General features: G+C 36.1%; 1 protein-coding gene across 1 annotated transcript; it reads right to left on the bottom strand.

The window, feature by feature from the left end:
* Positions 1-1,842: 1,842 nt before the first annotated feature.
* LOC142530181 (uncharacterized) lies at positions 1,843-14,078 on the bottom strand. Its single transcript, XM_075635982.1, has 13 exons — positions 14,003-14,078; positions 13,820-13,891; positions 13,416-13,467; positions 12,583-12,661; positions 11,809-11,894; positions 11,679-11,717; positions 10,207-10,322; positions 9,862-10,109; positions 9,042-9,200; positions 8,744-8,897; positions 3,277-3,407; positions 2,735-2,770; positions 1,843-2,642 (listed from the first exon to the last, which is right to left on the bottom strand). Exons 7-13 carry the CDS (start codon positions 10,283-10,285, stop codon positions 2,034-2,036), a joined length of 1,416 nt encoding a protein of 471 aa, XP_075492097.1. The 5' UTR covers positions 10,286-10,322; positions 11,679-11,717; positions 11,809-11,894; positions 12,583-12,661; positions 13,416-13,467; positions 13,820-13,891; positions 14,003-14,078; the 3' UTR covers positions 1,843-2,033.
* Between the last annotated feature and the right edge of the window lie 2,961 nt (positions 14,079-17,039).

Here is a 17,039-nt window from a genome sequence, read left to right on the forward strand (position 1 = left end):
ATTCACTGATATCAGACCTGTCCCCAAAGGAGAAGAGACAGACACTACAGCAGATAACGACTCAACAGGCAATGCATGATTCAATGCAAATCGTTCAGATATAAATGTATGAGAAGCACCTGTATCTATCAATACATAAGCAGGATAACCACATAAAGAACAGTTACCTGCAACAACATCGTCTGGTGCTTCCTGAGCCTGCTTCTCTGTCAAAGCAAATACTCTGGCCTGCTGTCTCGGAGGCTGACTCACTGTCTGGCTTCATCCTAGCCTCTGCTGTGACTGAGGAGTCGTCGGTGGTGGCTGAAAGGAATGAACAGCTGACGATCTTCCACCTGAAGTAGAATAAAATTCTTCTTAAGATTGTTGTTTGTAAGACCTTGAAAAACCTGAAGATGGTGAATGAATTCTACGAATGAGAGTTGAGGCAAGTGTTCAACATATTCTTCTTAAGAAGAAATTGCATCTCGTTTGGTGTTTCGGTTTTATGACAATTCTCTCCGAAAAAACAACTTCTTTTGCAAATACAACAGAGTATTTTGAAGAACAAAAACCAGAAATGTAGTGTACTCTCTCTTGTTTAGACAAAAATATAAAGAAGCAAAACGAGTACATAAAAAATGCCTTCAAAATATGATTCAAAATGGTTGTCAAGAATCAAATCATATATTTAATATTTTTTTAAAATCTACAAGGACATGTTGCTTAGTCATATGATGTGTCCCTTTGATCAAAGAACATGTATAAACTACCAAAAGTCATCATGAAGTCTGTAAAACTCGAAAAACCATAATTTAATTCGTGAATCAGTGAGCCTCGCAATTTGGTCGCTCAAGCGCACCGCCCTGCACTGTCTGGAATACCCCTTTTTGGGCGGTCGATGCGTCCTATATGCTTTCGGAGCTCGGATTACTCCTGATGCTACCATTTCGAGTTTACTCCAACTTGCTTGCTTAATTTCCATTCATTAAGCATATAAATTCCAACAAAAATTTCTCATAAAACAGTTGTTTGGTTATCGTATTTTTTCTTACAAAATAAGAGCAGATAAAAATAGTTAAATATATCCAAAAATAAATGGTCGGGGAGAAAAGAAAAGTAAACAAGTTTAGTTTTCGAGTATCTTTTGTAACTTAATTGTCATGATCAATTTTTCGGAAAATATGGGATCCAACAATAATTTTCCAAGCCAAGTCGGCCCAGATGCTATACAATTCAACTAGATGTGTATCAACCAATTAACTTTGTAAAAAAAAAAAAAGCTCATTTACTTTACTTAATTCGAGACAATTAATGATCATTTTTGTGTTGGATGCATGTACTGTGGTTTTCTTTCAACATCCAATTATCACCAATCAGCTTCAACTGTCTCAAACAGTGGTCCATTTCTCACCGCAAAAGGGCCAAGCAACTTGTTGAAATATGGAATGGATTATTTAAACCTCGCCGGTCTCCTTTTTATACTCAGCTTAGCTAACGACATCCTACAAAATAGCAGGCGTAAGGGCAGTAAATACCAATTATGAATAGCCCTTCAAATACATTCTATATCAATGCTTTATCATGCAACATATTATATTAAGGTTCCAATTTATGATGAAAATAGAAACAGCTAGCTTTTATCCATTTTTAGAACAGAACAGAAACAATATATCAATCAATAAACATTACAAATAATTTAACATTGAATTTTTTAGATTTGTTTCGTGTTAAAGTTTTTTTCACTTGCAATAAACGTGCAAATTACGTGCGTTTTGTTAAGTTAATGGGAAAAATATGACAAGTAAAACTCTGAAACTTAAAATTACCAGGTATGTATATATATATATATGTATATATGTATATATATATACGCATGGGCAAAAGGGGAACATATCAACTTCCAAGTTGATTTTTGGCCAAGTTCTACCTATGGTTACTCTTCTGCTTGTAGTTTAAGAACCCTATCATAGCCGGTATAAACGAATATGCAACAAAAACATCATAAAATATCCCTACGCTATCAGTAACTATCATAGTATTATACGAAAATGTTACTGTTTATGTACAGGAGGGATCGACGGTTGGTGCCCATAGAATCCAGTACCCACTGTCCCGAAATGTCCATCACTTCCAGGTAGCTGATGCTGCTGAGATGGCGGCTGCTGGCTGGGTTGCTGCGGTGATGATCCAGGTCCACAATATGCCATAGATGGAGGCAGTAGTTGGTTGCTCAAACCATGGTTATAAGAGCTACCAACTGGTGGGTAATACGGAGCTTGTGATGGGATCAATCGAGGAAAATAGGTAGAACTAACTACCTCAGCATTGTTCAAGCTAGAAAAAGGTAGTGGTGGTGGTGGTGGTGATTCTAGCTTGGGCCGTTTCAACCCAGCACTCCTTGATACAACCTCTTCTGCTACGAGAGATGAGAGCACGGAAGAAAGCATCTGCGCAGAAGATGATATGGAGGTAAGTTGTGCGGCTAGAGCAGCAGCTGCCGCCTTCGTTCGCTCCTCTTCGTAGGAAAACGAATGCCCAACCCGATTTTTCCCTGTTGAAAACCCCGTTTCAACCATAGGTTGATTCATTGTTCGAAGAGTTGGGGAAGATGCTAGCTTCAGTTTTATTTTTTCTGCTTTCTTGATCTGGCTCTGAGCAACCTACACGTCACCAGAACTGTTGATGCACAAAAGGCGCACAAATAATATGATTCTTACTATATATAAGTGCATGAACGAGATAAAGAGATTACATGTAACTCATTTTGAAGCAGATCCAGCTTTGACACCTGGAAAAAATAATTTGTCAGAATTTAACAACTGACGACAAAAAATGTAGACCGTGTGATTATCACTCTCCTAGATCAATTTAGTATTTTTACGAGGAATTGAGACACTAAAACTAAATAATAAGAATATATGCATATTTCACTATTTCCTCATGCCTATCTTTCAAATACATTTTGATTTTTTCAAAGTAAAATCTTTCAGAAATATTTCAGCATTCAGTTTAAACTCATATTTCTTGTATCGGTCATCTTTTTAATATTAAAATAAATTAGGCAGATTTTGCAAGAAAAGCTTTTTCCACCTCCACCACCAAAATCAAAGGTTGATCATGTTCAACCAAACATGGTAGTAGAAAACTCAATTTTTCTAGGACGGTGAGAAATTTTGAGGGGGAAAAAACCAAAAGACTGATAGAATTCAAATACTACAATAGTACAATGCACTAAGCAAATCCACATAACTAAATTCATTGCACACAAATAATTTCCGAGAAATAAGACCATACTTGATCCTGCAGAGCTTCTTTGATCTGAGAAATTAGAGTAACTCTAATTGACGTGGAGCTCTCAAGCTGGCTAATGTACTGCTGAAGAATGTTCTCTTGTTTCTGAATGTAATCCACTACTTGCAGGTTACCTAAACACAAAGTCAAAGATCAATATGTGATGTTAACAAGTTAAGGAATGGGTATCTTAAGCATAAAGTACAACCAAACGATTAGATCAAAAAACAAAAGCTATCACACACGTTATCACATTCTTAGTGTGTGATTGCTGAACCAACCGAATTTCTGTGCTTTTTAGAAGTTTGAAGCAAGGTCTATATCGTGTTTGGTTTGAACAAATAAAATAAAACTTTTGCTACATTTGCTTTCTTAATTAAAAAGTGTTTTTAGGCAAAAAAAAAAAAAATTTGACGGTGGCTTGAGTTTTTATAATATAAAGAGTTCAAAAAAACTCGAATCTACAAGCTGGCAAATGTCATATTTACAGATTCTGATTCTTTCTAAAAAATGAAAAGAATAATGTTTTTTTAAGCATAATATTCAAACATGAAACTACTGTTGGTTATATAGATTATAGAGTTGAATAAAACGTGTTTTACTTTTTATCTTTCTTGTATTAGACTAGCACTTATACGGTTACAGAAGATTGCGGCTTAAATACTTGTATTCATCCTTCACAGCACGACTGAATAATTGAAAAAATATAGTGAGTTTTTCTGCTCATTTCTTTGCATTTAACATGGTATCAGAGAGTGGGTTTCGATCCTACCTCTTGATGCGATACAAGATCTAGCTCACTCGGTTGGGATCTATTGTGTGATTGTCGCAATTGCACAGCGAAGACTGCGACGACAGACAGGAACTTGATCGAAGTAGCTGTTGGCGATTAGCTTAATTGACCAGTGCTTAATTTGAGTCATGGCAAATTCAGGTAATTTCAATGATCCTTAGTTCTTTCATCCTTCCGATACACCAGGAATGAATTTGGTGAATGATCAACTGCATGGGGTCGAGAATTATGGAATTTGGAGTCGAGCTATGATAATTGCGTTAAGAGCTAAAAATAAGATTGCGTTAATTGATGATTCTTATCCACGACCTACGGTTGGACATGCTTCTTTGCATCAGTGGGAGCGATGCAATGCTTTAGTACTTTCATGGCTTAGGAGAATGTTGTTTCTAAAGAGATCTACGGAAGGATTGTATATTCAACAGATGCTTCAATAATTTGGAATGATTTGAAAGAACAGTTTGATAAAGTGAATGGTTCTCGGATCTTTTTATTCATCGTGATATCAGCCGTTTAACTCAAGGAAATAATACAATATCAGCTTACTATTCGAAACTCAAACATCTATGGATGAGTATGCTTCGTTGGTGACGCTTCCTTCTTGTGAATGTGACACAGCAAGGAAATACGTGAGTCGTGATCAACAACAAAAACTACTTCAATTTCTCATAGGATTGAATGATAGCTACATGTCAATTCGGAGCCAAATCTTTATGACGAGTCCGCTTCCAAGTGTTGGACATGCTTTCTCTATTATATCTCAAGAGGAATCCAATAGATCATTGAATTCGGTAGTCCAACAACCAGCATCAGTGTTCTACTCCACACAATACAGAGCTGAGGAATCAAAGAAAAATCAGCCTTATTGTGAATATTGCAACTGGACGGGACATACTAAAGCCACATGCTACAAGCTGGTTGGATATCCTCCAGGACATCGTTTACATGGGCAGCAACCTCATGGTGACTATAGAAAGAATCTGAAAAGCTATGTAAAACTAAAGAAACCTGCTGTAGCTGTGAACATAGCTGAAGACAATGCTCCTAAGGAATTGTTGACAGAAGATAGCATTTCCCCTGCTCCAGTTTTTACTCAAGAACAATATGCTGAGATAATAAAGCTGTTGGGAGGCCATAACATCCATAGCACGAACACACCAGTCGCTAATATGGCAGGGAATGTGCTTCCAAAATTTTATACAGATTGGATAATAGACATAGGTGCAAATGAACACGTGACTGGATGTCCATCATTGCTGCAAGGTGCTAAACCCATGGCTGATTCATCTAATTCTGTCAAGTTGCCAAATGGTAATAAGCTGTCCATCAGCCACATTGGTTCAGTATTTCTATCTCCATCAATTACCTTGCATAATGTACTTTGTGTTCCTCATTTTCAGTTCAGTCTTTTATCTGTTTCCAAGTTTGCCAAATCTCATAATGTCCAGTCACCTTTTATCCACGATTTTGCTTGTTTCGGGACCTAACGAGTGGGAGGATAGTTGGGATTGGTAAAGAAAAGAATGAGTTGTATCATCTTGTCATTCAGCTGATCTAGCACTTCAACCTCTCTTACACTGTAACTTCATTGCCTTCTTCCAATCCCAGTTATAGTACCTTGCATTACCAGAATATTTTGTGTGTCAGAATTCAATATCGGTTGACTGTGACATTTGTCACAACAGATTAGGACATATGTCTGTTGCCACGATGTATTTGTTACCCTTTTTGACAAAGAATATATCATTAAAGCATTGCTCGATTTGTCCTCTATCAAAGCAATTTAAGTTAGCATTTCCCAAGTTAAGCTTGACAAAAACCTTGTCTCCTTTTCAACTCATACACATGGACATTTGGAGTCCATTTAATACATCTATATATAATGGGAAGAGATATTTTTTAACAATTGTTGATGATTTTTTGAGAGGAACTTGGGTTTTTTTGTTGCAATCTAAGCTAGATGTGTATGGGATTCTTAAACAGTTTTTTGCCTTAGTGAACACACAATTCTCTGCTCAAATTAAGCCCATTAGGTCGAACAATGTAGCTGATTTTTTCAAATCTGAGTGTAGCAATATTTTTTGCCTCACAAGGTGTTGTTCACTTCAGTTCCTGCCCTTGTACACCACAACAAAATGGAGTGGTTGAGCGCAAGCATAGACACATCCTTGATATAGCTCGATCATTAAGATTTCAAGCTTCTCTTCCTCTACGGTTTTGGGGTGATTGTGTGTTGACATCAGTTTACCTCATCAACAGAACAACAAGTCCTGTCCTAGGAAACAAAACACTTTTCGAGATCTTATTTCACAGAAGTCCAGCATATAATCATCTTAATGTTTTGGGATGTCTTTGTTATGTTGCATCCCCCACCATTGATCACAAATTTTCTGCTCGTGCCACAGATTGTGTCTTTTTGGGATATTCCAATGTCCAAAAGGGATATAAAGTCATGAATATTCAGAATAAGAAATTTTTTGTCTCACGAGATGTTATTTTCCATGAGGTCTTGTTTTCTTTTGCCGAGAATGTGCCATTTGTTTCCCAATTTCAACTTCTTCTACTTGTCCATAAACTTTCCATGAAGATGAATGCCATCTTCAATCCACAAATGAGTCTTTGTTTTTGCCACTGCCAGGTAGTGATCATGTTTCACCATTCAGAAGATCTTGTAGGACTGGAACAATTCCTCAATGGACGCGAGATTTTTCTTGTCCTACGTTGCCTCAAAATAACTCTACTCAGTGCTTGTATCATATGTCTTAACACCTTTCTTAATCCAGATTTTCTCCACCCTATCAAAACTTTGCAGCTGCCATTTCCTCATTTTCAGAGCCTCGCTTTTAGCATAAGACAATAAGAGATCCTAGATGGCAAAACGCTATGGAATTAGAGCTTGCAGCCCTTGATTCGAATCGTACTTGGGATGTGGTTGATCTTCCTGATAATGTTAAACCCATTGGTTGTTGATGGGTGTACAAAGTAAAGCATCACCCGGATGGATCAGTTGATAAATTCAAAGCCCGTTTGGTCGCCAAAGGGTATACGCAACAACTGGGAATTGATTTCCATGACACTTTTTTTCCTACTGCCAAGATAGTCACCATCCGATTCTTGCTTAGTTTGGCAGCAATTAATAACTGGTCCCTAACACAAATGGATGTGGCTAATGCCTTTATTCATGGTGATTTGGGTAAGGAGATTTTTATGATGCTTCCGCTTTGCTATCACATTCAAGGTCATCATAAAGTATGTCTTTTGCGCAAGTCGTTGTACTGGTCTTAAGCAGGCTTCCAAGGCAATGGAATCATAAATTTTACACACAATCCTACCACGATCACCCCCTCTTTACCTGACGAGATTCCCAGCATATCACTATTCTAGTGGTTTAATTCAGAGTTAATTGCAAACCTGAAGCATTTGAAACACTCTCGTTTGCAAATCCGAGACCTTGGCAAGTTAAAATATTTTTTGGGCATTGAGATTGCTCGATCACCGGAGGGAATCTATCTAAATCAATGCAAATATGCATTGGAGCTCATTGCAGATACTGGTATAGCTGGGAGCAAACCATTTGATACACCTATGGAACAAAATAAGAAATTGACAACTGTGGAGTTGGGTTACATTTTTGATCACGACAGACCTGGTAATAATCCACATGATCCCTTGCTGCACAGTCCAGAATCCTTTCAAAGATTGGTTGGTCGGTTGTTCTATCTTACTATCACACGGCCTGATATATGTTATGTGGTTCAGCATCATAGCCAATTCATGCTCTTACATGGATGCTACTATTCGAGTGGTCAAATATCTCAAGTGTTCTCCTGGTTTGGGTATCTTGTTGACAGCAAAGAACTCTATGGTTCTTTCAGCTTATTGTGATTCCGATTGGGCTTCTTGCCCTATGTCCAGACGTTCATTGACTGGATTCTGTGTTAAACTTGGTGATTCTTTATTATCTTGGCGAACCAAGAAGCAAATACCGTGTCGAGATCTTCGGCCGAAGCAGAATACCGAGCTATGACAACTACCACCTGTGAAATCGTTTGGATATGTGGTATTCTGCATGATATGGGAGTCACACTTCCTCAACCAGCAACTCTTTATTGTGACAACAAAGCAGCACTTCACATTGCTGCAAATCCAATGTACCTTGAGCGTACTAAACATATTGAGATAGATTGTCACGTGGTCCGTGAGATAATCGCGATGGGACTCCTTCAAACCGCTCATATCTCTACCACTGATCAACTTGCTGACATCTTCACCAAGAGCTTGGGAAAAGATCAGCATCGGTATCTACTGTCCAAGCATGGTACTCGAAACTTGTATCAAGCTTGAGGGAGGGTGTGTTGGTTATATAGAATTGAATAAAACGTGTTTTACTTTTTATCTTTTTTGTATTAGACTAGCACTTTTACGATTACAGAAGATAGAGGCTTAAATGCTTGTATTCATCCTTCACAGCATGACTGAATAATTGAAAAAATATAACAAGTTTTTCAGCTCATTTCTTTGCATCTAACAACTACTACTGCTTTGTATCAAAAATACTTTCAAAAGCAAAGCCTTGCTGAATAAAACATTCTTTAGCTATCTGATTTTGTTTCCAAACTCGCCTGTAATCCATTTCCAACAAGAAGCAAATTTAATGGAAACTCACCCAAATCATACCTTGAGAAGAAGCATCTACAAAATCGACTATTTCTTGAATGCTAGAAACGGCATTTCCACAAATGTTTAATGTGGTTTCTTCATTGACTTCTTCTTCTCGTACCAAATGGAAATTGGTCAAGATTTTTCTTGGCAAGCCTCCAACAGCCGATTTGTGGGATCAACCAAAGGGGGAAGATACTGTTAAGAAATTGACCAACGTATGAGATGAAAGTTGAAAAGCAGAAAGCCAAAATACTGCTACAATCAGATGAAAACTGGACCAATTAAGCTCGCGACTCGATGGAATTATACTTACATCTCTTTTTAAAACCTTGATAGGATCAGAGTTCTTTCGAGTGGTAATATCAGGAGAAGGACTTCCACAGTGGATTGCAGAAGGATTCTCTCCTAGCATTTCATTTTTAAGATTTTGAACCCTCGATCCAAATACTTTTCGTTCTTCCCAGATGTCAACCTACCGTGAAGAGCGTGCAAGATGTCAGTAATCAAGAAGATGAAAACAAACTAAAGGGTCGTTGATAGTAGTAAGCTCTTAGAAAAAGGGCACAGACTATGATTCAGAAAAGTATGGAGTTCACTAAAAGTGCAGCATTCAAAAGATAGTTACTGGACGACAACTCCAACTTAGAATTGCAATCTCAATCAACGAGAAATGAACAGAAGTTACAAGATATTGTACACTCCCAACCCCCATTCAGAGTTCCTATAACAAGTGGCGTAATATCCCTCCCTAGCATGGTTGTGTTTTTAAAGTCCATTATTTTTGTTACATCTCTTATTTTCTTTACCCAAGTTAGTTCCATTTACACACATACCTAGTTAACAGAAGCTAACCAGAGTGAGACAGAACTGTGCTTACTTTTAAGAAACTTGGTTCTATTGGGTCAGGTTAAAATTTGGATTGGTGTCATAATATATAGGATAATCTATCAAAGTTAAGAAGCAATCCTCATCAAACATATAGAGCAGAAAGGCATGACTATTTGTATAGGACACAAAAAAGTGCATAATCGTTCATAGTATCAAGGCAAAAGCAAGCCACGCATATGCAAGCACAAGAAAAGAGTAAAATGAAGTTATAGGATCAATCGAGTAAGTAAGTAGAAAAAAAGTACCAATCTAGACGCGACTTTTCTGCAATTTTCATCGCCAGTTTCATGAACAACCTTCAGAGCTGATGGAAGGACCTTCCAGTATTCGCTCACAAATTCACTGCCCTTACGCCTGCTATTTTGTAGGATGTCGTTAGCTAAGTATAAAAAGGAAACCAGTTGCTCCTTTTGTGCAGATTTAAATAACCCATCCCATATTTCAACAACTTGCTTGGCCCTTTTCCGGTGAGAAATGCACCATTGAGACAAAGCTGATTGGTGATTGGATGTGGAAAGAAAACCACAGTAGATTATATATGTACATTATCGCATTCAATACAAAATGGTTAGTGTCAAAAGAAAGGATACATTCTATGCTTTGTCGAGAACTGTTTAGTTTAGACAGTTTGTCCATCAACAACTGCTCATTGAAATTCTCATCAGCCATTCTTCTATTTGAGGAATTTAATTACACCGAGAAATGCCTGCAATAGTATCCATGAAATTAAACCTTAGAGAAGTAGAAGAAAATTCGGTTAGCAGGTGAAGATGGAAAAAGAGAGAATGTCCTTTTAATGTAATACCAGAAAGGAGAAGATGAAAATGAAGCATCTCAAGCCAAAGCTGACGAACAGTTTAAAACATAAAGCAATTAAGAATGTCAACAAAAAGGAATTCAAGGGAAAAAAAAGGGTCTTTATTTTATTGCTCCTTTCCTACCACAATCCCAAATGATAGAGGCAAGTGGCTTAATGACCAATCTATTGATCACCAAGCTCTTAGATTCTGATGCCTTAGCAGAAATAAATAAGATCGGGAATTCACACCTAAATCTAAACCTATAAACAAATGATTTGCGGAAGCAAAGTCTCTCTTTGACGGAGGAATGGCTGTGATCACATACTAAACAAAACAGAACAAAGAGGAAATGAAAAGAAAAATAATTTATCGCGTGAGATTAGAATTCTTCTTAACCGGGAATTCAACTAAATAAAATTACCAAGTCAAATGATATTCATAACATTTATCCAAGAAGATGTAAAAGGAATTCGTCTCATGCATCCCAAATATTTTAACATAATTTCTAAATTATACTAAAGTATGGCCCAACTTCTCAATCCCTGACTTCTTAATCCTCGAGCTCTAAACCTCCAGAGCGAACTAACTCCATTCCTCCGGCATCTCATATGAAACACTTGCATCATATTTCAGGGTAAAGAGTGGGTTGCCAACTCAGTAAACACACAAATGAAATAAAATACTAATAATAACACAAACCATTTTCAAAACATATATCGTATACATTTGTCGAAGAAATATGAGACCAAAGTCTAAACAAAGGGAAATTGAGCATATACTTATATTGTGGTACATAAACTCAGAATTATCTCACAACGGTTGAATCAAAAGTACTCGTCTCAGACAATACGGTCCATACCAATGCTGAGGGTGGATTAACAAATACTGACTCTTTCACTATGGGTCTTACACGCTTCTTTAGCCTCGTTAATGGAATTAATCCCGTCATCACGGGTCCAGAACAGGCTTTACCCATAAGTAGATCTCAAAATGTTTTTAGTCACAGTTTTTAAATCTCAACTAGATGCACATGATGAGGAGAAATAATAAGACAACTTTGAATCACCATTCACTAGTTCATTAAATTTTGTATTCGACGGTAAGTGTGATAATACAAACTAATTGGCATGACACAGATCGTGGATCTAGACGTTACGAATTAGGCAACCAGGAACACCTATTTACTTTACAATCCTCAAAGATCATACTTGAGATTTGGTCAGGACAAAGAGAGCATAAAAAGAGGAAGTCTAAACTCAAACCAGTTAGAAATATGTGAACACTATATCTGGATTGCTGATCTGCAATCTAAATTGGAGTATCAAACATGATGAATCATAAAATGAAAATTACAGCAAAGCAAAGCAAACAAATGAAAAGGAATAATCTTACCAAAATTTGCCTTCGAATTAATGCTAATCATTTTTCTAGCATTTGACTTCTATTCACTATCTGAGTGAAGATGTCCAGGTCACAATCTGTGCACAACGAAAAAAATGGCTACTGCAATCAAAAAACTAAGACTGAATAAATAAATTTTTTCTCTTCAATTTTTTTGTTTCCAGATGTTGAATAACATGGCTTAAATTGCAAAGACGCTTGTTGAAGATGAAGATTTCTAGGCAGTGCAGAGGGAAGGGAGACAGAAACAAAGTGGGATGACTTAGGGTTTGAGAAATTTATATCGAACCTTGTCGCTATTGGTGCATGTTAGTCGTCAACACATTTCATTTACGCATATTTATTTTTAACCAAAGCACTTGTGCCATGTCTTAAATGATTTTGTACAACCATAGAGTTTCTCATTTTGGATTATATTTCAAAGAGTTTGACCACATTATTACTTTGCTACTTTTATTACAGAACATTAACCTCCAATCGATGGCAATATGCATACCAGTGAGTACATCATGTTCCAGCTACTGTAAATAAGCATTGTTTCTCTTAATCGTGACAACTAGGGGAGTTGAAAAAGTTTCTCGGTTCACATTTTGCAACATCTTCAGAAATCCAAGTGTTCTATCAGATCGAAGATGCAAGTGTCAAATGAGAAAATTATTGGCAAGTTTTATGTTATGGTTTAAAAGAATGAACTACAACCATATCTGATGCAACAATTCCAAACTTAAAAGTACTCAGCCGATCAATAATCAATGCAAAATATACCTTCTAAATCGCAACTGATGTGCCCTCTGTCAGCAATTGAACTAAATGTTGAGACTTTTAAAAAGCTTTCTGTGTGAATCTGTAATAATCAACCCAGAACTTTTCAAACGGATGAGTAAAAACACAAATTAAATATATATTTTACGAAGAACATCAAGCATACGATGGTTATAAAAAAGCCAATAAGGGGTGTGCTCAGGCTCAAGATGTAGCAAAACCAGCCTTTGTGCTGATGATATGCCAAACACAATCCTTATCAGGCATGTACTTTTGGGACTAAAGCATGCATCTTAAATGAATGGATTACGTATTCTATGTGAAATTTGCTTTTATAGTCATTCATATTAGCTGGATAAATTTGCTTTCTTGTTGTCGAATGGACTGAAAATTATATATCATGCCCTGTAAGACATAATTTACTCGATGTTTCTAGATTTTAAAATATTATTCATCTATGTGCTCCTCGTGCATGTTTTAACTTGTGCCTGGCTTCCAAGGCACATGTTACCTTAGCGCACATGGTGACTTTAATAACTATGGTTCATATATTTAGTTAACAAAACAGGGTTATTTTTGGAGACGTTTAATCATGGACGGTGGACAAAGAAGTATACAAAGGCATAATTGCAGGTTTGAAATGTTCTAAAGGAAACATTACAAATTAGAAAACCCCATGTTGATACCAACTCAGTTTTTCTTTCTTAAATCATTTCATCATTACACATTTACACATCACAAAGATAATGATAGAGGAGATAATTCATGAGACACAGCAAGACTAAATTTTGGTTGAAACATACATAGATTGCAGTGATTTCGAATGTCAAAGTTACCATAGTTGCATCACTTTTCGAGGAATCCAGGAGACACAAGCTTCAATTAATTCTGAAAAAAGGGAATTTTTCTTGTATAGATCCTTATCATATCTAAAAAAACAAGAAAGCAACTTCTTCATTGAAACCCGCTCCTTTCAGTAAGTTTTACACGTCAGTGCTCAACGTCCATTGGCTGATTGGCATATGTATTACAAGAACACACACGTTAATGGAGATGCATACATAAAACACTAGAAGTACACATATCCATACAGTTAACCATACACAATTCGAAGAATATTTTTACCTCAACTGCACTCTTTTATGACAAAACTCAATAAAAACCAGTTAAACAAGTACACTAAAAACAGAAACTAACCCGGCACCCAGAAATACCTATAGAATTACTACCAAAAACTGACCTGCAAAGTAATATTTCCTTCCAAGTTCCACCTCCTTCACTTCCAAGATAACATTTGTTTTCCAACAACAAACTAGAAGAATTAAAATTTATATATAGTAGCAAATCTTCACAAAAATCAAGTTAGAAAACAAATGGGTTCGAATATTTACTCACAAAAAGAAAAAAAGAAATCGGTAAAAACCGTTGAGAATATGGGTGTTTCAGCCGAAAGAGGTAGAAGAGGACGTGGGACCCTTATGTGGGCTGAGGTTTGGAAAAAACTTTAGAAGTCGAAATAAGGAAATAAATAGAAATTGAAGGGGTGGAGGAAATTGCATGGTTGGGAATATTGTAATTTAAAAATATATATAAACTGAAGGTTTTTTTTTTTTATTTAGCGCGAGGATTTTTTTTATTTTAAATTGAATAAATATATAAGATTGGGCTTAGGGATGTAAATGAACCAAACCGTTTGCGAGCTATTTAAAGCTCGGCTCGATAGAAAGCTCGTTTAAGTTCGTTTGTTAATCATATCAAGTCAAGCTCACGCTCGATTTCGAGCTCGAAAATGTAATCAAACCAAACTCAAGCCTAAGGATATTCGACTCGTAAACTCGCAAACATTTCGATAATAGGCTCACAAACATGTTTTATAATAGGCTCGCGAGCACGAGCTCGACTTGTTTAGGTGGCTCGTAAGCTCGAGCTCGAGTTCGACTCATTTAGATGGCTCGTAAACTCGAATTTTGGGATGTTCAATAATATACTGAGTTTAGGCTTTTTTTAGTTATTATTTTTTCCCTTTTGGTTATTTATAAATGAATTTACATTTTTATGTCTGATTTAAAATTAGTTCATAGATATATTTAATTTTTAACAAGTTCAAACTCGAACTCAATTTTGTGCTTTACGAGCTCGAAAACGAGCCGTGATAAACGAGCTATTGATGAATCAATCTTGAGCTCGACTTGATTAACATGATAAACGAGCTTTTAACGAGCTGAGCTCGAGCTTTTCCCGAGCTTAGTAATTTCAAGACAAACCGAGCTCGAGCCTGATAATAGAAGCTCAAATCGAGCTCGAGCTAACAATCTTAAACGAGCAAAGTTCAAGCCTGATATTGTTTGAATCATTTACATCCCTAATTAGACTATGCTATATCGGGAGTGTTTCTTCTTCTATTTCAATATCATCAGATCATGTAGTTCCCTATATTTTATAAGAACTGACATATATGTCAATGATCAACGTGCTAACATTTGACCATACCATTGAAAGAGAAATATTTCAGGTGTAACATAGAATAATCCAATTAGGTGGAGAAATATTTAGGTATAACATAGAATAATTAATTAACACCTAATAATTAATAATTATTTATGGATAAATAAAGGCTTATAAATTGGTTTAATTAGCTGACGTTACTAAGTTTTAAATATGAGCACACATATCCTTTGTACATGATTTATGTGTTTTTGTATTTCAAAAATTAAAATTTAATGTATTGTACCCGAAATGAAGAATAATAAATATGTGTAATAACTAATAAATAAGTGATTTAATTCTTCGAATTCTATATATAGTTTAAAAAGATTAAGGAAATTACCCCCAAAATAAAAATCACTAGACCTCATAGTAATTTTATACTCCTCTAACTCAACAAGATAATAATAATATAACTAATATTTTACCTACACCAGCTCCCAATAATAGAAGTAAAGGTTTGGGTTCGGTACCCAAACAAACCTGATTGGGTCGGATAGTTGTAGAAAATTGTTGTGTTCAGGTTGATACCCCAACCCGATAATTTTTTTCAGGTTACCTGATCTGGTTCGAGTATCCAACATTTATAGGACAATGTGTTTTTTTTAGGTTTCATTGAAAGTTTTGATTGAATGTTCTGAGTTCTGGAATGGTTTTTTTCATAATTAAATTAAGAAATTCAAAAATATAATAAAATAAGAAATATTGCAAAAATACCGTAAAACACCAATGCTATGTGTGGAGGCTGCCATTTTTGCAGTGTCCATTATCATTGGCCCCGGACGCTGCAAACGGGCCCAGCAGCGGACGCAACTACATGTCCTAATCTCTGTACATGTCTTCACCGATTTGCTAATATTGGTGGAATGTCATCATGTGAACCACCTCGTGTCACTTTACAGAGATTAAGACATGTAGTAGAAAACATGCACCATTTATGCAAGTCACGTTTGAGATGTCATCATTTTTTGATAAAATATTTGGGGAAGAGATTCCTGATTCTATTGGTGTATCTGCTGACTTGCGATCCCATTTTTATAATCTAGAACAAAGAGAGTTATATGTAAACATGATTTTTAAGGATCAAAATCATTTGATAGCACGTGTGAAAGATTACTTGGTTAGAGTTTCTAGACGTGAGTATGGTATTGTTGAGAGCACAAGTACTTTGTGGAAACTACGGTGCAAAAACAAATCATCTACTATCAGGTGTCTATGAGGTCTTTGAGCTTCTTGGCAGTCGAGGATAGATTATTGGAAAATAACAAAATATGGTGGACCACACACATATATCTCTATCGATTTCGGTATATATCATCACAACTTGAGTTGTGGGATGGTGGCAAATACACTATTGGTCATTGTAAGATGTGACATGTGTTCGAGATTAAGTATATAATCGAGCAAGTGAAAGATAAATTTGAGTACTCAATCTCGTATACGAAGGCATGGCGAAGTTTACGACGTGTTTTACAATAAAATATATGGGTGATGTCACGCCCCAAGATCGAGATTAGTCGACACCGACGTTGTTTTATAATCACATAATTGAAAACAGCAAGCCTCGTAGTATAATATAAATAAAAAACTAGTTTATTAGTCATAATCAATCATAAAATTGTCTTTACAACGTAGAGTCTTAAAATGATAAAAATATACGGAAGCGTTTACAACGGGAAACAAAACACTCAGATAAGAGAAAAATAATTATTCTTATTACCAGCCCCAAAACTGGTATTGCTCTTCTTCCTCAATTTCCTATTCTGAGTTATCTGGGAGGGTAGACTAAGTTGTGAGTAATATGGTCGTCACTCAGTAAGTGATGGTCGTTCAAGCACATACATAACAAATACACACAATCTTTGAAAAAGTATAATATCATGCATAACATATTTCGTATCATATATCATAAGTGTAAACATAAGCATAACTTGGCCTGGGCACTAAGATTCTTCTACTTTCAAGGGTTTACTGAT

The sequence above is a fragment of the Primulina tabacum genome, chromosome 2 (genome assembly GCF_025594145.1).
Source record: "Primulina tabacum isolate GXHZ01 chromosome 2, ASM2559414v2, whole genome shotgun sequence".
NCBI classification, from domain to species: domain Eukaryota; kingdom Viridiplantae; phylum Streptophyta; class Magnoliopsida; order Lamiales; family Gesneriaceae; genus Primulina; species Primulina tabacum.

What these genes read in the sequence shown, in the direction of transcription:
- LOC142530181 (XM_075635982.1), bottom strand. Translation starts at nt 10,285, where the DNA reads ATGGCTGATGAGAATTTCAATGAGCAGTTGTTGATGGACAAACTGTCT. An exon ending in TCAAGGTTTTAAAAAGAGAT is followed by an intron (nt 8,898 to 9,041) that starts GTAAGTATAATT and finishes GGTTGATCCCAC; the next exon opens with AAATCGGCTGTTGGAGGCTT. An exon ending in TGTAGATGCTTCTTCTCAAG is followed by an intron (nt 3,408 to 8,743) that starts GTATGATTTGGG and finishes CTTTGTGTTTAG; the next exon opens with GTAACCTGCAAGTAGTGGAT.